At 39.4% G+C, this 19773-nt stretch overlaps 2 protein-coding genes across 2 annotated transcripts; both read right to left on the bottom strand.

Moving 5' to 3' along the window:
• Positions 1-12663: 12663 nt before the first annotated feature.
• LOC118454511 (B-type lectin plumieribetin-like) lies at positions 12664-13687 on the bottom strand. Its single transcript, XM_035909580.2, has 3 exons — positions 13447-13687; positions 13198-13291; positions 12664-13100 (listed from the first exon to the last, which is right to left on the bottom strand). The coding sequence occupies exons 2-3, from the start codon at positions 13285-13287 to the stop codon at positions 12837-12839; spliced, it is 354 nt and encodes a 117-aa protein (XP_035765473.2). The 5' UTR covers positions 13288-13291; positions 13447-13687; the 3' UTR covers positions 12664-12836.
• Positions 13688-15257: 1570 nt separating this feature from the next.
• Positions 15258-19227, bottom strand: LOC148101467 (uncharacterized). The gene is made up of 4 exons (XM_087846234.1): positions 18881-19227; positions 15996-16106; positions 15797-15898; positions 15258-15597 (listed from the first exon to the last, which is right to left on the bottom strand). Exons 1-4 carry the CDS (start codon positions 19178-19180, stop codon positions 15514-15516), a joined length of 597 nt encoding a protein of 198 aa, XP_087702360.1. The 5' UTR covers positions 19181-19227; the 3' UTR covers positions 15258-15513.
• Between the last annotated feature and the right edge of the window lie 546 nt (positions 19228-19773).

The raw sequence follows: 19773 nt of genomic DNA, 5'->3' as shown, positions 1-19773 counted from the left end.
CAACAGTCACTGCCCTTTGCAGTAAAGGGATGGCATTTCCTAAGAAGTGCTTTTTGTTTTTTGTTTTTTTAATATCTGATGGTGTCTGGCATCTTTTCCAATCAGAATTGTGATCTGAATGCGCTGTGGTGCCAAACACATTTTGCATTTGCAAGAACAGAATCAGAATCAGAATATTTTAATAATCCCTGAAGGAAATTATGCAGCCTACAACCTCTGTAGGCTGCTGTTCATGTGAATCTTTTATCTGTTTATTTATTCATTTTTATTTGTGTTATTTGCGATATTAAATTGGATGAGGTGTAGTACGATGATGAAGGCAAGACAGTCAAGGAAAAATAAAGAGGCGGTGTGGCAGGATGTGGGATTTTGACTCGGCTGCAGGGGAGGAGTGGAGCAACGGGTTCAGGTGTGGTGTCAGGGGAGGCTGATCTTCGCAGCCGGTGAGCATCCTCTAATCATGCCTTTCTTGTCTTAGTATCAGCTGGGGCCGTGGGGTAGCAAACCCAGTAGGAAGGTCCTGGGAGCCTTAGGGATGGCATAGGTCATGATGTCATCTGTTAACTTGGATATACTGTCCCAAAATAAGGTCAACTGTGTACACATCCAACAGATATGAGAGTGGTTCATGTGACCACACTGTTTCCAACATTGTTGCTGGTGCCCCTGAAATTTCTTAGTAACTCCTTCAGAGTTGACATGAGCTCGGGAGTGACACATCAGGATTCTGGAGGTATGTAATGATATCGTCTGCGAAAAGAGCAATTACATGTTCAACTCTGGCTTTTCTCTTATTTCCTGGGTTAAAGGCTCTATAAACAAAGTGAAGAGCGAGGAGCTGAGCCCACAGCCCTGCCAGGTGCCTCTATTCAATTGAAAACTAGTGTATAGATGTCCATTAATCTTTAACCTGGCCACTGGATTTCTGTATAATGATTGTAAACATTTAGTGAATTTGTTGTTGAATCCTAGACGCTCCAATACCTTATACAGAAAGAGCCAGCTGACCCAGTCAAAGGCCTTTTCTGCGTCTAGACTTACTAACGCCATTCTCAGTTTCTGATTCTTCGCTTCTTCTATACAATAGAGCGTTCGTCTAATACTGTCATGTATTTGATGACCTATTATGAAGCCTGTCTGATCTTCGTGTATTAAATCCAGCAAATGGACTTCTAGTCTTTTAGAGATTATTGAGGTAAATAATTTAGAATCTGCATTCAAAATAGAAATGGGGCACTAAGATTCGCAGTATTCTTTATTTTTACCCTCTTTACGTAGGACAGATATTACCAATTCGTGCCAGGATGGAGGTATTTCTGCATTATTGAGGGTCCAATTAAAGGATTTGAGTAAAGTGGGAGAAGGTTCCTCTTTAAATATTTTGTACCAATTGTCTGGAAATCCATCACTACCAGCAGGGCACATATTCACTTTTAAGTTACTGATTGCAGTATCTAATTCTTCTTTAGTTATGTATGCGCTTTAGGCTTCATTCTGTAATAATCCAAGAGAAGGAACGTCTAAAGAGGTTAAATATTGAATAATGAAATTTTCTGCTATTGGTGCCGGACACGAGTACAACGATTTGTATAATAATAGATACAGAGAAAAACCCAACAATCATATGACCCCCTATGAGCAAGCACTTTGGCAACAGTGGGAAGGAAAAACTCCCTTTTAACTAGGCTCAGGGAGGGGCGGCCATCTGCTGCGACCGGTTGGGGTGAGAGAAGGAAGACAGGATAAAAGACATGCTGTGGAAGAGAGACAGAGGTTAATAACAGATATGATTCAATGCAGAGAGGTCTATTAACACATAGTGAGTGAGAAAGGTGACTGGAAAGGAAAAACTCAATGCATCATGGGAATCCCCGGCAGCCTACGTCTGTTGCAGCATAACTAAGGGAGGATTCAGGGTCACCTGGTCCAGCCCTAACTATATGCTTTAGCAAAAAGGAAAGTTTTAAGCCTAATCTTAAAAGTAGAGATAGTGTCTGTCTCCCAAATCCAAACTGGAAGCTGGTTACACAGAAGAGGGGCCTGAAAACTGAAGGCTCTCCCTCCCATTCTACTTTTAAATACTCTGGGAACAACAAGTAGGCCTGCAGTGCGAGAGCGAAGAGCTCTAATAGGGTGATATGGTACTACAAGGTCATTAAGATAAGATGGGGATTGATTATTTAAGACCTTGTATGTGAGGAGCAGGATTTTGAATTCAATTCTGGATATATGTACATATTTGTTTAATATGTGCGTTGAAGGACATGTCTTGGTCAAAAATTACTCCAAGGTTCCTCACAGTGTTACTGGAGGCCAAGGTAATGCCATCCAGAGTAAGAATCTGGTTAGATACCATATTTCTAAGATTTTCAGGGCCGAGTACAATAATCTCAGTTTTATCTGAATTGAGAAGCAGAAAGTTAGCGGCCATCCAGGTCTTTATGTCTTTAAGACATTCCTGCAGTTTAACTAATTGGTGTGTGTTATCTGACTTCATAGATAGATAGAGCTGGGTGTCATCTGCATAGCAGTGAAAATGTATGCTATGTCTTCTGATGATACTGTCTAGGGGAAGCATGTATAATGTAAACAGAATTGGTCCTAGCACTGAACCCTGTGGAACTCCATAATTAACCTCAGTGTGTGAAGAGGACTCTCCATTTACATGCACAAATTGGAGTCTATTAGATAGATATGATACAAACCACTGCAGTGCAATACCTGTAATACCTACAGCATGTTCTAATCGCTCTAACAGGATATTATGGTCAACAGTATCGAACGCAGCACTGAGGTCTAGCAGGACAAGCACAGAGATGAGTCCACTGTCAGAGGACATAAGAAGATCATTTGTAACCTTCACTAAAGCTGTTTCTGTGCTGTGATGAACTCTGAAACCTGACTGAAACTCTTCAAATAAACCATTCCTCTGCAGATGATCTGTTAGCTGTTTGACAACTACTCTTTCAAGGATTTTTGATATGAAAGGAAGGTTGGAGATTGGCCTATAATTAGCTAAGACTGCTGGGTCTAGAGATGGCTTTTTGAGTAAAGGTTTAACTACAGCCAGCTTGAAGGCCTGTGGTACATAGCCGATTATTAGAGATAGGTTGATCATATTTAAAATTGAAGCATTAATTAATGGCAGGACTTCTTTGAGCAGTTTTGTAGGAATGGGGTCTAAAAGACACGTTGATGGTTTGAAGGAAGTAATTATTGAAGTTAACTCAGAAAGATCAATTGGAGAAAAAGAGTCTAACTTAACATCAATGGTACTAAAAGTAGCTGTAGATAATATTACATCTGTGGGACGATCATTGGTAATTTTTTCTCTAATGATAAAAATTTTATTTGTGAAGAAGTTCATGAAGTCATTACTAATTAACGTTAAAGGGATGGTTGGCTCAACAGTACTCTGACTTTTTGTCAGCCTGGCTACAGTGCTGAAGAGAAACCTGGGGTTGTTCTTATTTTCTTCCATCAGTGACGAATAGTAAGCTGTTCTGGCTTTGCGGAGGGCTTTCTTATAAAGCAGCAAACTATTTCTCCAGGCTAAATGATGATCTTCTAAATTTTTTGACACGCCATTTCCTCTCCAGCTTACGAGTCATCTGCTTTAGGGTACGTGTTTGAGAATTATACCACAGAGTCAGGTACTTCTGATTAGAGACCCTAGTTTTCACAGGAGCTACAGTATCCAGAGTCGTACGTAGTGAGGAGGTGAAATTATTAACAAGATGATCAACCTCTGTTGGAGTAGCGTTCAGATAGCTGCTCTGCTCTGTGTTGGTACAGTGCATTGAAGATGATAACAGTGGGTGGATTACATTCTTAAACTTAGTTACAGCGCTTTCAGAAAGACATCTACTGTGATGAAGTCTACTCTCCACTGCTGTGTAATCAATTATTGTAAATGTAAATGTTATGAGGAAATGATCAGACAGGAGAGGGTTTTCAGGAATGTTCAGTTTCTATGCCATATGTTAAAACAAGATCTAGAGTGTGATTAAAGTGGTGGGTGGGTTCTTTTACATTTTGAGAGAAGCCAATTGAGTCTAATAACAGATTAAATGCCATGTTGAGGCTGTCATTTTTAGCATCTACATGGATGTTAAAATCACCCACAATAATTATTTTATCTGAGCTGAGCACTAAATCAGATAAAAAGTCTGAGAAATCAGACAGAAACTCTGTGTAAGGCCCAGGTGGACGATAGATGATAACAAGTAAGACTGGTTTCTGAGTTTTATAGCTGGGGTGGACAAGGCTAGGCATCAGGCTTTCAAATGAATTAAAAGTCTGTCTTGGTCTTTTGTTAATTAATAGGCTGGTGTGAAAAATTGCTGCCACGCCACCCCCTTGGCCTGTGTTCTCCAATTTCTCTGTTCTTTTTCAAGATCATCATATACTGCCCTTTTAGTTTTTCTTTAGATGAGCCATCCTCGAAATCAGTCTACCCCTCATCACTGCCTTAAATTGTAGATTTAAGGCAGTAAATTGTAAATTTAATTCAAAGGCTACATATTATTTATCTCCCACTGATTCTGCTTGGCATATGCTATGTATAAAGGCTGGCGGAAAGACCAGTTGATGCCTGGACGTGCGTTGGAAGCAGCTTTGCTACCTGCACAGAGCGTTTCTCACAGTTGGGCATTGCTTATGCAAAAGATCATAGCAACAATACAGGGTATTTCTCTGCTCCAAGACACCCGCGGTCCTTTCACGCGCATGTCTGTTATAACCTGTGCTTCCATTAATGTCTGTCTGTCAGTGCTGATTATTCAAACTGTGTTAAAAACGTGACTCATTTGTTGTCTAAAAAAACATTGATATGCAATTTTACTGATTCTAAAAATAATATTTTCAAGTTTTTAGCTGGATGTCAAAAATATGCAAAACTCTTAAGCATATTTATATAGCAAAATTCACAATGGTATAACCATGCTAAATAAAAGATGCCCAAATGTGCACCAATGCACTCTAATGCAGGCCTTTGAAGTGTGTATTAATAAGTACATGAAGTACATGAGTATGTCTGGGGAGTGTGAATGAGTGCATAGTGTTCGTTTCTGTTTGCCTCCATATTGGGCGAGTGCTGAGTATTTGTGTGAATGAGGGTGGGAATGTATGCTTGTATCTGTGTGTGCCAGTTTGTCTATGTGTCAGGTTGAGTCTCCACCTCTGCCTCTCAGGCCCCCCCAGGTGTGGAGGCCCAGTTCCACCCACCAAACTACCTGCCGGTGGCCGATGCCCTCAGCCGTCGGTGCGTTGGTGGTTCCGTGTTTGGGGCTGGGTGCTCAGGTGTGTACCCGGCTCACTGCGGCTCTTCTCAGCTCTTTCCCGGAGGGTTGCCCCTCTGGTGGTCCTCCTTGTCCTTCCGCACTCTGGGGGGCAACAACAATTCTGATAGCTAAAGTACCGAACGGGACAGAAAAAAAAAGTACATGAAGTGTGCCTCTACTTCTGTAGCTGAAAAAAGTCTGTATCCATAAGTTTTGGATCCACTGATTTGTTTTTAATGTGGGATCTTTTTTTCACGAACTGCAGATGATGAAATTCTCGTTATTTGAGAAAATGTCCTTAAACTTACTGTTCATACTCACTGAGTTCCCTATCTACTTCTTTACTATTTGAACAAGAAAAGCAACATAAAGTACACTTTATAAATATGAAACCCATAAGAATTTGAGTTCATGCACACTTTGAAACAAGAATCTAAATCTTTGTATCACAATGATTTTTATAAAAACATGTTGTTAAGGGGATGATATGACAACTCTTTTGTGGTCCCTATTATTGATCAATGAGAAGAGGAAGAAGAAGAAGCTTGAACTCAGGCTCTGGCCATTTTCATGACGAGATGACTTAAAACACTAAACTGCAATATCAGGGCTTTATTTTAAATTTAAAGAATATAAGAACTGCTAAGATGAAGAGTTTTACTTCTCACTGCCCATGTTATGTTGTTGTATCCATTTAGCATGCATGCTATTTTGCTCTGTGGACTGTAAAATGTTTCACTGTATTCATGAAATAAACCAGACTTTCAATGTATGCATCTTTTACTGTTTTCCTGCTTTTGTTCATCCCAAGTTTGCTAAAACCCACAGACACCCAGAGTTATCTCACTAACAGTGTGGAGCAATCTCAGTGTATTTAGCTGTTTTTATTTCCCTAATCAGCTGACTGATAGAAATGCCTGTAGTCCTCCACTTTGGTCATTGTGAACACTGAAGATGTGTTCCATAGACACCTTATACTTGTGTTTCCTTCAATTACATCCAACATGTTCTATTTAAATCCAGCTTCCTTTTATAGTTTGCAGTGAAATTTGTTAAAGCATTGCTCAACAGGTCAGAAGTGCAACTCACTCTTTACTGACACGGTCTCTTCCACTTTTTGATAAAGATCACTCCATCTGCATATTTCTTAGGAAATTAAGCATGCTGCATCTTTATAAAGCTTTTATTTATAAATGTCTGAACAATAATAGAAATTGAAGAAACAACGTTTCTGACACATTGTAGAAGTTTATTGCCGGACAACACAGCTAACAGCCTCACACACTCTTTAGATTTTTGAAGTTTTGCGTGTAATGATTTAGTCTCTTACACCTTACCCTTTTCTCCCCAGTATCACAACAGTATGATTGCCAAAGGACGTGGTGTTGTGAGAAAGAGGACCCAAAATACAGGCAAAGGCTGATGATGCGAGTGAGTGTTGATTTACAGTGGAGGATAACAAACAAATGCGAGGCTGGCGAGGACAAAACTAAAACTAAAACTAAAACTAAAACATAAACCAAAACTGGGAGAAACTAATGTATAAACCTGAAACCATAAGAACACAAAATGAAGAGTAGAGACTGCATGGAATTTGTGGGGCAGAGAGACCTGGAGATACACCAGGTAACACAGACGGAGCGACAAAGAACACAGGCAGGCACACTATAAATACACAAAAGGGAATGGGGGAATGACATACCAGAGGAGGACACAGCTGAACCTAATTAGACACGAGAGACACAGACCTTCAAAGTAAAACAGGAAATTCACAAGCATTCAGGGACACTGGGGGAGGACACAGGTAGGTATAACAAAGCACTAAACAAAAGAACCAAAACCCTAAGAACAAGAAAACAAGAATTAGTCCGAAACATAAGATAATACTAATATTAAGCACAAAACACTGGGTTTAACGACCCAGTATGAGTACAGACAGTACAGTTCAAAAAACAAAGACTCGAAAGTCAGAAAAGAACAATGCTAATGTGTCAAATCCCCGACCCCCAACAGATGGTTTGTTACACGTGGGCCAGAAGGGCAAGTCTCTCGCTACTGACACCGTCTCACGCACTCTAAAATTTTTCGACGTTTTTGTGTACAATGGTTTAGCCACAGACGTAACTTCCACTTTTTGATAAAGATCGCTCCATGTGCATATTTCTTAGGAAATTAAGCGTGCTGCGTCTTTATTAAGCTTTTATTTATAAATGTCTACATTTAGAGTACGGATCTTGTCTTGTGTTTCTAAGATGTTTGCATCCCGGTACAATAACCTCAGTTTTATCTGAATTTAGAAGCTGAAAATTAAAGCTCATTATGTATCTAAGACATCCCAGTAGTTTAACCAATAACAGCGGGTACCAACTGCATAGCAGTGAAAATGTATGCTATGCCTTTTAAAGCATGTATAATGTAAACAGAACTGGTCTTAGCACAGAACCCTGTGGAGCTTCATAATTAACCTCAGTGTGTGAAGAGGATTCTCCATTTAATAATAGCTGTAATAAAATATTATGGTCAGCAGTATCGAACGCTGCACTTAGGTCTAGCAGGAAAGAGTTCAACATTTCAATATGAACGAAGGCTGAAAACTGATTCATTTCTGATGATCTTTTCTGTGTTTCTTCAATTTCTATTATTGTGTAGACATTTATAAATAAGAACTTAATAAAGACGCAGCACGCTTAATTTCCTAAGAAATATGCAGATGGAGCGATCTTTATCAAAAAGTGGAAGTTACGTCTGTGGCTAAACCATTGTACACAAAAACGTCAAATATCTTAGAGTGCGTGAGACGGTGTCAGTAATGGGGGAGTTACCCTTCTGTCCCATGTTTAACAAACCATCTTTTGGGGGTTGTGGATTTGACCATAGCATTGTGAAAGTGGGGAAGAGTGAGTTGCACTTCTGGCCCGTTGAGCAATACTTTAACAAATTTCATGGCAAACTATAAAAGGAAGCTGGATTTAAATACAACGTAGTAATATTAGATGTAAGTGAAGGAAACACAAGTATAAGGTGTCTATGGAACACATCTTCAATGTTCACAATGACCAAAGTGGAGGACTACAGGCATTTCTATCAGTCAGCTGATTGTGTTTAGGGAAAAAAACAGCTAAATACACTGAGATTGCTCCACGCTGTTAGTGAGATAACTCTGGGTGTCTGTGGGTTTTAGCAAACTTGGGATGAACAAAAGCAGGAAAACAGTAAAAGATGCATACATTGAAAGTCTGGTTTATTTCATGAATACAGTGAAACATTTTACAGTCCACAGAGCAAAGTAGCATGCATGCTAAATGGATACAACAACATAACATGGGCAGTGAGAAGTAAAACTCTTCGTCTTAGCAGTTGTTATATTCTTTAAATTTAAAATAAAGCCCTGATATTAGAGTTTAGTGTTTTAAGTCATCTATTAAAAAACATGAGTCAACACTTCTTTCTCCCAGCAGCATTGCTGAAGTGACACTTTAACTTACTGCTGATGCTTCACATCACAATCTTTGATGATGAAAAAACATGTTCTCTCGTTAGCAGATGTCTGTGCTGTCACTCGTCATGAAAATGGCCAGAGCCTGAGTTCAAGCTTCCTCTTCTTCCTCTTCTCATTGATCAATAATAGGGACCACAAAAGATTTGTCATATCATCCCCTTAACAACATGTTTTTATAAAAATCATCGTGATACAAAGATTTAGATTCTTGTTTCACAGTGTGCATGAACTCAAATTCTTATGAGTTTCATATTTATAAAGTATTGAAAAGAAGACATTTATTCTGAAAAAAGCTGATTGGGGAGAGAGAGAGAGAGATCATTAATACAAAGGATTGCAGCAGCTTTTGGATTTTCACTCTTTCCCTCTAAAATTAATTCCAAATTTTCAGCTTTGCTTCAGTTAAGTTGTGTCTTTAAATCCACGATGCTTTTCTTGTTCAAATAGTAAAGAAGTAGATAGGGAACTCAGTGAGTATGAACAGTAAGTTTAAGGACATTTTCTCAAATAACGAGGATTTCATCATCTGCAGTTTGTGAAAAAAAGATCCCACATTAAAAACAAATCAGTGGATCCAAAACTTATGGATATAGACTTTTTTCAGCTACAGAAGTAGAGGCACACTTCATGTACTTTTTTTTTTCTGTCCCGTTCGGTACTTTAGCTATCAGAATTGTTGTTGCCCCCCAGAGTGCGAAAGGACAAGGAGGACCACCAGAGGGGCAAACCTCCGGGAAAGAGCTGAGAAGAGCCCCAGTGAGCCGGATACACACCTGAGCACCCAGCCCCAAACACGGAACCACCAACGCACCGACGGCTGAGGGCATCGGCCACTGGCAGGTAGTTTGGTGGGTGGAACTGGGCCTCCACACCTGGGGGGGCCTGAGAGGCAGAGGTGGAGACTCAACATGACACATAGACAAACTGGCACACACAGATACAAGCATACATTCCCACCCTCATTCACACAAATACTCAGCACTCGCCCAATATGGAGGCAACAGAAACGAACACTATGCACTCATTCACACTCCCCAGACATACTCATGTACTTCATGTACTTATTAATACACACTTCAAAGGCCTGCATTAGAGTGCATTGGTGCACATTTGGGCATCTTTTATTTAGCATGGTTATACCATTGTGAATTTTGCTATATAAATATGCTTAAGAGTTTTGCATATTTTTTGACATCCAGCTAAAAACTTGAAAATATTATTTTTAGAATCAGTAAAATTGCATATCAATGTTTTTTTAGACAACAAATGAGTCACGTTTTTAACACAGTTTGAATAATCAGCACTGACAGACAGACATTAATGGAAGCACAGGTTATAACAGACATGCGTGTGAAAGGACCGCGGGTGTCTTGGAGCAGAGAAATACCCTGTATTGTTGCTATGATCTTTTGCATAAGCAATGCCCAACTGTGAGAAACGCTCTGTGCAGGTAGCAAAGCTGCTTCCAACGCACGTCCAGGCATCAACTGGTCTTTCCGCCAGCCTTTATACATAGCATATGCCAAGCAGAATCAGTGGGAGATAAATAATATGTAGCCTTTGAATTAAACATCTCCAATTTAAAGAGACACACAGGTCAGTACCTCGCTATTGTCTCTAAACATTAAGATCCATAAAATATTCAGTTTCTTTAACTGAGGACACATGAAACGAACAAAGCTGACAGTTCTGGAGGGGGGTGCGCACTCTCATTTCACAAGTTGGCTTATATGTTCCCAGAAAGACAGAAAGACCACACTGTTAAAACCTGTAAAAATGCTGAATCAAGAAAAAAAGATTCACATTATGTTTCACCATGTTAAAAACAATCCAGCAAAGCTGCTTCTAACACACACTTTTATCTTTCAGATCAGCGTCTAAAAAAGCACCATTAAATAAATTTGATCCTGCATCTATGAAAGTAATTCCTGTTTGTATAATTCACACTGAAACCAAAATACACACCACGGTTGATCAACAGAATTAATACAGTGTTGTCCACAGGTATCGGAGAAGTTGTTCTGAACCTGTCTCCCGGAAACCAAACACAGCGTATCAGCACAAACACCTCATAACAACTGCGCAGCCCAGTGGTGGAGGGATGGTGATGCGGGCTGGCTTCACACCCAGGACCTGGGCGCATTGCAGTCATTGATTCAACCATAAGCTCTATATGCCTAATTACTCTAGATTCAAATGCGATGTCTGACAGCTAAAGCTTTACACCCTCCTACTCCCCCCCTGCACCCCTGCTACAGTCACATGTGAAAATGATCCCAAGCACAGCAGCAACAACACCAACAGAATGACTGAAAATGAAAGAATGAAGGTGTTGCAATGGCCCAGTCCAAGTTTGAAATGCTGTAGTGCAGGGGTGTCAAACTCAAATACACAGTGGGCCAAAATTCAAAACTGGAACAAAGTCGCGGGCTAACATTAATATTTATTGAAAAAAAATTCTTCCTCTAGATATAAGAATGAATCTTTTTTTATGGACTGTTTTCAGCAAAAACAGTCCATTTTTATGGACTGTTTTCAGCAAAACAAGTTTTGCTGAAAAACTGAATATGGAACAAGCAAAGGTTAATACTAAACAATATATATATTAGCTGTATAATACGGAGCCCCGCAGGGGACATGGGAGAAAAAAAAATTAGGACGGACTTTTGCGAGATCTCGCAAAACAAACTCGGGATCTCGCAAAACTTTTGCAAGATCTCGCAAAAGTTGAATTCCAACAATGGCGGCAGCTACTTAGTTGTAATATTACTCTTTCTGGGTAACAAAATACACTTTTAAGATATTTTGAGGCATGAATGTAGTTGTGTAAACGTCAGATACCTGCTCGGTTTACAAGACATCACATATTTGCAAAAGTGCTCCGATGTTTTCGGAGATCTGACACACACTAGCTCGAAGCTAACGGGAGGTCGAGACCTACTACAGCCGGGAGGAACACCGCTTTCCCGGCACATCGTGCCTCGACCTCCCGGTCGGCTTCGAGCTGGCGGCCTCCGAAGCATGCGGCTAAAACTTTTGCGAGATCTCGCAAAAGTCCGTCTTAAATTTTTTTTTCTCCCGTGTACCCTGCGGGGCTCCGTAGTATAATACCAGTAGGCCAGCTCTAATAGTAATTTGGTATGGCTTCGCGGGCCAAATGTAATTAGGCTGCGGGCCAAATTTGGCCCGCGGGCCAGAGTTTGACACCTATGCTGTAGTGGAAGCTTAAGAGAGCGTTACATTAATAAACATCCTCAAACCTCAATGGACTGAAGCCACATTGTGAACAAGAGTGGGGCCAAAATTCCCACACAATAATGTAAGAGACTGAAGATGATTACTATGCTGAAAATTTGCACTCCGTACCTCCAATTAAAATAAAAGGTCAAAGTAGTTATTTCTGCACTGCTCACAGCCAGTCTTTGTGGCATTAGTACTTAATTTAACAAAGGAAAAACATGTGTTTCAAACAGGTTAAAGAGTCTAAGGGTGGGAATGTCCTGATGGGAAGCAACAGTTTGTCTACAGTTTTGGAGCCACAGATGAAATGAGGTACTGTATTCGTTTTGTAAACTGAGCCAAAGGAGAGTATATAAACTGAAAAAAAGAACTGGGCCAAGGAAAAATATCAGTTGCTATTAGGTCTCGACAACATGAAGATACTTAATTCAGGGAAAAAGAAATAAAACTGAAAAAAATGTTTAATATTCAATGCAGGCCAGAGTCATCTACAAAATCTGTGTTAGTTTTGATATCAGCTACATACCTCAAAGTTTTATTATTTATTAATACTTAAGAAAATCTGTTTAATGGCATGAATATAAACACAGGGAACAAGAGGTTGGTCAAATACCTTTCATTTTATTTTTATTTTTTGCCACTTGGTTACAATACTTTGGGAAGCTGTAAAGAGAAAAAATGCACATTCAGAGCTAAGATTCAGAATCTTGCAAAGCTAACCAGAAAGAAAAAGGAACGGCTTGTTTATGAGCTGGTATATGTTGCTTTAACAGCATCGCTGAAGGTTTATGTCAAAGGACGATTGCACACAAGCATCACTTCGAGCCTTTGGACTTTTCAGAGCTCCAGATTTCTTCGCACTCTCTGTTTACCACCAGTTTGCCGTCATCGTTCAGTTGAAGACGGCACATGTTGCACTTGGCAGAGTTGGAAGAGTTTGTGTGCCACTTAGGCGTGTCACACTTGTTATACATGACCAGGTTGCAGTCAGCCTGCATGCACAGACGGACGGCATCTGATCCTTCAGTGTCTGAAGTCCACAAAGGCTTCCAGCCATAGATGACAAAATTGCCATCACCCTGCAGCCACAAAGAAATCACACATTAGATAACTGTCAGCACGCATGACTGGAAAACAAGGCTTTTATGAGCTTCTGAACTGAGAAAATTTAGTCACCTGAAATACAGCTTTGTACTGCTTGTTGTTGGACACCAGGTAGTCTCCCCTCCGGAGCTCATCATTTTTGGACAAGAAGTTCCTGCTCATGATTCTGCAACACACAACAAAGTCAGAATTTTATTTGTGCGCATCAATGAAACCTGTTCTTCTTACATTCGTTTGTATCCAAAAAACTTGATAACAATTGCAAACTTCTGTTCATTTGCAGATATTTAACAAAATGCATTTATTTTAAAGTATACTTACAGGCTTGAATGTCTTCGACCAGTTCAGCAAATTCAGAGAGGTGATGTGTGAGAGGTAAAATTTACATTTTTATATACCACAGATGAGGGCGGTGACAAAAAGTGAAAAGGGGGCTGAGAAAGGGGCATTAAGCCCTACTTTTTACGCTTTTGTTCGTCTGACATTTAAAATTTGACAGACTATTTGACAGACTATAATTTAATCGTTCTGACCTTTCGGTCTTGGCAAATCAGTCAACATCTTTGTATAGACAAGTGTGATTATACAGCATGCAGCATTCAAGGTCATGCCTTCAGGGACTTTACGAAGTACCTCTTCAACAAGTTTTCTCCTGTAAGGGCAAATCTTTTTCTAGGCAGCCCTGTGCTTTGAGTAATTTTAAGTAGTACTTTGAATTAACTACATTAAGAATTTGCATTTCTGTCTTCTCACTCTTTTCTCTTAAGACTATAACATTAAAAAAAAATACATGTAATCTGTGCAGTTTAACGAAGAAAATAAAAAAAAACCTGGCTGTCATTCTCACCTTTTAAAATTTTTATTTTGCGGTTCTGTTCTGCTCAATTGTTCAAGTAATACCAGGATATTAAAAGGTAAAGAAAAAAACAATCTTCAAGGTTTTCAAACAACTTTTAACCCTTTAAGACCTACCATAGAACCAAGTCCGCCAGAGCTTATATTATATTTTTACATACTGTAGTGTCATTTTTGGGAGCATTTCAAGTTGATATACATCAATACAACCATTACAGCCTAAATTTTAATAATATGTCTGCATTAAGTGCATAGTAATTACATAAATTGCAAAAAAGTGCAATAAACTACAAAAAAAATTAAAAGTTAGAAAAATTTCTTCTAGTTAGAGAAATTTAAGAGGCTTATCCCTCAAAACTGTAAATACAAAAAAGTTGCACAAAATAGTTTCCCACCACAGGAAATTTATTTTAAGTGTCTTCATAGTTTTATTTTTGAAATACACCAATTTTTATATACTGCAGGAAAAACGAAAATAAATATTATAGTGCAAATTTGCAAAAAAACAGCATATGCATCAAAATAAACTATTTCCAGCAGTGCAATATGAGTCCTAAGCATCCCAGAAATGACACAGAAAGTCATAAAGTCAAACATAACTTTTAAAAACACCAGTATAGGCTCATGAGGCCCTGATGGTAAGAAACTACATTTCCGCGAAATGACGTCACTTCCGGTTTCGGGCAGGTCATGGCGGACATGCGATAGTTCGTGCTGATGGCCGGAAGTGTTATGAACAGCTGATCGGATCGGCAAAGCGTGTTTCTGGAATATTATGTTTGTGTTGCTGCAAGTGCTTTTTATGCAGTTTTTGCAAAGCTATGTGTGGAAGGAAACCGTGACCAAGGACAAGCTGATGGCATAAGATGTAAGTACAACTCCTCCGGTTTCATATGCAAAAAAAATTATTGCGCTAGCTTACGTGGTTGCAGTGGTACCGGGATTTAAAAATAGTTAGGCAAAACGGAGCGTGCCGCTCCAACCGGTTTTAAAGGGTTAAAGCTTTTAGGATTCAACTTTGAGCCAAATTTAAAAATCATGTTAATTAAATGAAATAGTATTTAGTTTATTGTAGAATTAAATTTAATTGCACATATTATTACAGTAACATCTGCAGTCTTAACCAGCTTAACGTTGCTGTGTTCCTTAGAAGCCCTGCAGAAAAGTGGTTTTTAGATGAGACAAAGTCTTTTTGTGGGTGAGCATGTTTCTATGGTGAGGAATTTGGCCTGTAAAGAATCTGGATTTCTAACAAGTTTAAACAACACAGTAATGCATTGTTACATTTCCTGGGTAATGCAACGGTTGGGTAATTTATTACACACACAGCTGTTTGTCCTCTTTTTATTATATGTCACACATGGAATGCAGTGAGTTCAAAAAGAAAAAAGCACTTCTTTCACACGTTTATCACAAATGAGTGAGTGAATGATAATAATCAAAGTGGAGTATGCATGCAACCAGTTAACTAATGGTTACTACAGATTTCTTTCCTTATAGCTTTCTGGATATATTTGAGCTGCGATGGGGAATCTATGTTTTCACAGCCAAAAGTGTAGGAGCGCCACTGTGGTAGACCATTTTTTTGTAGTGATCCAACCTGGCTTTCTTCATCTCCTGAATCAAGAAAGAACACAAAAAGATGAATGTGTGAATATTATTCACACGTAGAAAACTACACAGAAAGCTAAAAAATGTCTAGAGTTTTAAAAGTAAAATAGAGAGCAGAAGAACATCAAAAGCAAAAACATAGAAAAGGACAACAATGTTTTTTTTTACAACCCAAAATGTGCTTATTACACATGAGTAATATTACCTCTGTGAGTCTTGGTTTCTGGATACAGTGAACGTATGGGTTGGGTTGGGCTTCTATCTGTTCTCCTGATGTTTTGTAGCAAACTGCACAATCCATCAGAGGCTGTGGAGCAATGACAACATGAAGAGCATAACAGTGGTGCTGATGCTTCGATAGATGGTAAAGTTAACACTCCTTTTTTAAAAACATATTTGCTCACTCGATCATTCCTGTAGGGGCATCTCTGAGGGTCAGTCTCAGTTGTTCCTTTCGGACACCTGGTGGGTTTCAGGTGGAAGTGGTGGTAGAAGTATCTCATACCAAATCCACCCTGAAAGAGAACATAGGATAATTTTATAAGGAGCTACAAACACGTTGTTTGATATGTTTGTTCAGCTGATTTGTCAATGCAAATATCTTAACAGACAATCACATGGCAGCAACTGAATTGATGTAAACACTGCTGAGACAACCTACTAAAGTTCAAATAAAGCATAAGAAAGGGAAATTAAGTGAAACTAAATCTGGCATGGTTGTTGGTGCCAGACAGGCTGCTTTGAGTGTTTTGGAAAATGCCGATCTGTTGGGATTTTTCAACACAACCATCTCTAGGGTTTACAACAACCGGTTTGAAAAAGAGAAACTATCCTGCAACCTCAACATTTAGATGAAAGCATGGATCCATTCTGTCTTGTATCAAAAGGACAACGCACTGTGTGGACTTTGCATATTCTCCCCATGTCTGTGTGGGTTCTCTGCGGGTACTCTTGCTTTCTCCCACTGTTTAAAGACATGCAGTTAGTGGGTTTGGGTGACTCTAAATTGCCCAAGTGAATGTTGTTGGGTTGTTTTGTTTTGTTTGTCTTTCAGTGTTAGCCCTACATCAGGCTGGCAACCTTCCTCTTGCCCTATGCTAGCTCGGAAACCCCGCAACCCTGATAAGGATAAATGGAAGAGAATTGATGGATTGAAAAGGTCGAAAGCACGATGGTTAAGTGGAAACTGCATCTTGGACAGAAACAGCTGCATTATGCTGCTAGGACAACTTCAGCTTTTTCCAAGTATCCGCACACAGCATGCTAACATTGAGCTAGCCAGACAGGATGCTAACGTCAAGCTAGCCAAAAATCCAGAGTGATTTTAAAGCTGACTGAATGCCGACCCCAGCCCAGCAGCCAGACCCTGAACTTCAACAGGTAACAAACCAATGCGCAGTCAGGCTGCTGCCTCTTTTTCTACCGTCTCATGTTTCTAAAGTTGATCATTTTAAAGTCTCTGTGGGCTGTTTTTCATTTTTGCTTTGTGTTTTCAGCTTTGTGTTCGACTACACGGCAGGCAATTAATTTGCACAAATGTAATGTCTTTGATATACTGCCTAGTAATTGTGGTGACTCTCAAAATAGATCCATCCCAATGACAATCAATAAGTGGTAACAATAATTCTAACAAAATTATTGATTCGATAACAAAATTCTTATCATCTTTCTCATCCCTAATGGCTGATAAAGCCCATAAAATAAATGCAATAAACTGAATCTTTAATGTGTTTGTGTGGGAACAGCAGCCACAGAGAAAAGGTTCCACAGACAAAACTGTTAGAAATGTAGTTTCTTGATGTAATTCCAGTTCAGTGTGCACAGCCCACTAACAGGCTTTTCTTTGGTTGTTTGTGATGGTCAGACTTTAATCTGCAGGGGCTGTGGCCTCCACTTCGCTCCACCTCCTAAACTATGAGACAGTTTCTGGAAAGAGGACACATGTCAGGATGCCAGGAGGCAGAATAAAAGTCCAAATAAATCTTCATGCGCAGAGGTCGTGCAGAGCAAGGCAAACAATCGAGGACTAAATTCCAAAAACAGCAAACTGATAAACAAGTAAGCAGGCCAAAGGGAACATTAGGGAACCAAGGACTACGAGGAAGACGTGATGAGTGTTATAAACACAAGTGAAATGGAAAACTGGCATACTAAATAGTAGCATATGGGTAATTTAAAGCAACTAACAACACCTAACTACTGATTTTATTTTCTGTTTATTGCAGGTTATTATGCACAAGCTCATTTTCATCAAAGTTTGGAGAATAAAGAACATATTTCCTGAAATAGCAGATAATCCACTGCAGCTGAGCCTCTTGGCTTGAAAGTACATCACCAGATAAATTGCACTTACACTGGTGACAGCCAGAGCTTTATTATGAGTGTGTGGAGATATCCATCAAATCTCTCTCTGTTCTTCAGTATACGTGCAGGTACAGTAGCAATACTCAGCTGAAGTAATCAGCAGATCTGAGATAAAACCAGCTGTAGCAGTTATCTGCCTCGCTCTCCCCACAGCACCCTGCATCTCACCATTCACACGTACCCACATGTACATCCTGATGTGAAATCCTACAACTTTTTACCAGATATACATCTTTTTTGATTGTAAATGGTAAATGGGCTGGTTCTTATATTGTGCTTTTTTACTCTCAGAGCACTCTATACAACAATACCTATTCAAAAAAGCATGTTTTTTTCTATGCCTCTTCCTAACATTCATACACATTCACACCACAATGAATCCTTTAGAGGGCAACTCTGGGTTTCTGTATCTTGCACAAGGACACTTTGGTATGCAGACTGTGAAAGGCTCCAGTGTTTGAAAGTTTCACATTCAACACTTTCAGTTTTAGCTAAACCTCCTCTGTAAGGCCTTATATTTGAAAAAGAAAGGAGTGAAAGGAGTCTTTAATGTGCACATTCTCACCGAGACACACCTCATCCTGTTTTTTTCTCTGCTGAAAACATTTTCCTCCCTGACATTTAACATCTTGCGTACAGATAGGAAAACAAGTATGAGCCAGAATTCCCCGGAGCAAGAGAGAGGAAAAGTGTGCCAAGTCAGTGTTAACTGAAAGCAGACTTTTGGGTTTTTTTCTCTTTTTAAGATTAAATTCAATGTTTGTCTTTTAAATTTAAGCTGAAAATATCCTGCACACATTTAGGAGAGTGTTGTCACAAACTTCATCTCACCCCATCAGTGACGCTACATGTTTTCAAAGTGGGTGTCATTATGAAACAAAAAAATCTGAAGAGCTTGTAAGAGCTAAAGCTAAAAGATGCTTACCTCAGTTTCTAACTTCCCCACAGTTTTCAAAAAGCGATAATGGTGTTGGATCCTAGCGTGGGTGCTGAGCTGTTGCATTGCCAGATCCACTCCTTTCTTGTAGATTTCAGGCAGACCATTGTAAGAATCCTGAGCTTCAGCAGAGTACAGCACAGCAACTGCACAAACCAAAATCAGCAAGCCAGCAGCCATTTTTCTCTGAGTCTGGGAGGAGAGCAGCTTAGAGAATAAAGACCCGAGTTCAAAACAAGTCCTATTATGGCTCTGGGAATCACAAGTGAAACTAAAAACATTGATCATCGACAGACCAGCAGCCGTACTCACTGTTTACTTAATATCCCACCCGCTTTCCTGTAACACTAAGGAGGTCATAGCTTAAAACTTTCCAACAGAAAACATGCTCAGTGCCAAAAGAGGACTTAGATTATTACAATGAAGCCATGGTTCACTGATTCAGATCCTGGAAACAAGCTAAGCATGTGGTGCCAAGTTTTATTTTCATTTCATTAGATGGCTCTTTGTTTTTACCAACAAAAAATAAAACCTTTCTTTCTGCCAGCAGAACACAAAACAGGCCTCGTGGTGGCTTTAAAACATGATGATCCTTGTTGGACATTGGTGGCAAAAGAAATCAAAGGCTCAGTACTCCAAAGAAAAGTACTTTCTTTAAAAGCCAGTTCTTTAATTCTGCTTAAATTCTGCTAAGAAAAAGTGAATGTACAGGTATTACAGAAAAATGTCCTTGTTAGTGTAGCCAAGCCAGTTTTACACACTTTATAAATATAGTTCCTTAAAAGGCTTCATGATAATACAGTTAAGGAGAAAAAAAAGCAGCAGTTTGTAAGCATTTTGTGGGGATTACATTATATTTCTCCAGTAACCTCTTTGGGCCA

Source organism: Neolamprologus brichardi, chromosome 9 (assembly GCF_056152115.1).
Source record: "Neolamprologus brichardi isolate AB-2024 chromosome 9, ASM5615211v1, whole genome shotgun sequence".
In the NCBI taxonomy this organism is placed as follows: domain Eukaryota; kingdom Metazoa; phylum Chordata; class Actinopteri; order Cichliformes; family Cichlidae; genus Neolamprologus; species Neolamprologus brichardi.
The sequence above is the reverse complement of the archived record's forward strand: the minus strand, read 5'-3'. Positions and strand labels throughout refer to the sequence as shown.

Bases quoted from the DNA above. Each gene is read 5' to 3' on its own strand.
- LOC118454511 (XM_035909580.2), bottom strand. From the start codon at position 13,287: ATGAGCAGGAACTTCTTGTCCAAAAATGATGAGCTCCGGAGGGGAGAC. The intron at 13,101-13,197 runs GTGACTAAATTT...TTGTGGCTGCAG, and splicing joins AGTACAAAGCTGTATTTCAG to GGTGATGGCAATTTTGTCAT.
- LOC148101467 (XM_087846234.1), bottom strand. From the start codon at position 19,180: ATGATCAATGTTTTTAGTTTCACTTGTGATTCCCAGAGCCATAATAGG. The intron at 16,107-18,880 runs GTAAGCATCTTT...GTTCTCTTTCAG, and splicing joins TGGGGAAGTTAGAAACTGAG to GGTGGATTTGGTATGAGATA. The intron at 15,598-15,796 runs GTAATATTACTC...TTCTTGATTCAG, and splicing joins AGAAACCAAGACTCACAGAG to GAGATGAAGAAAGCCAGGTT.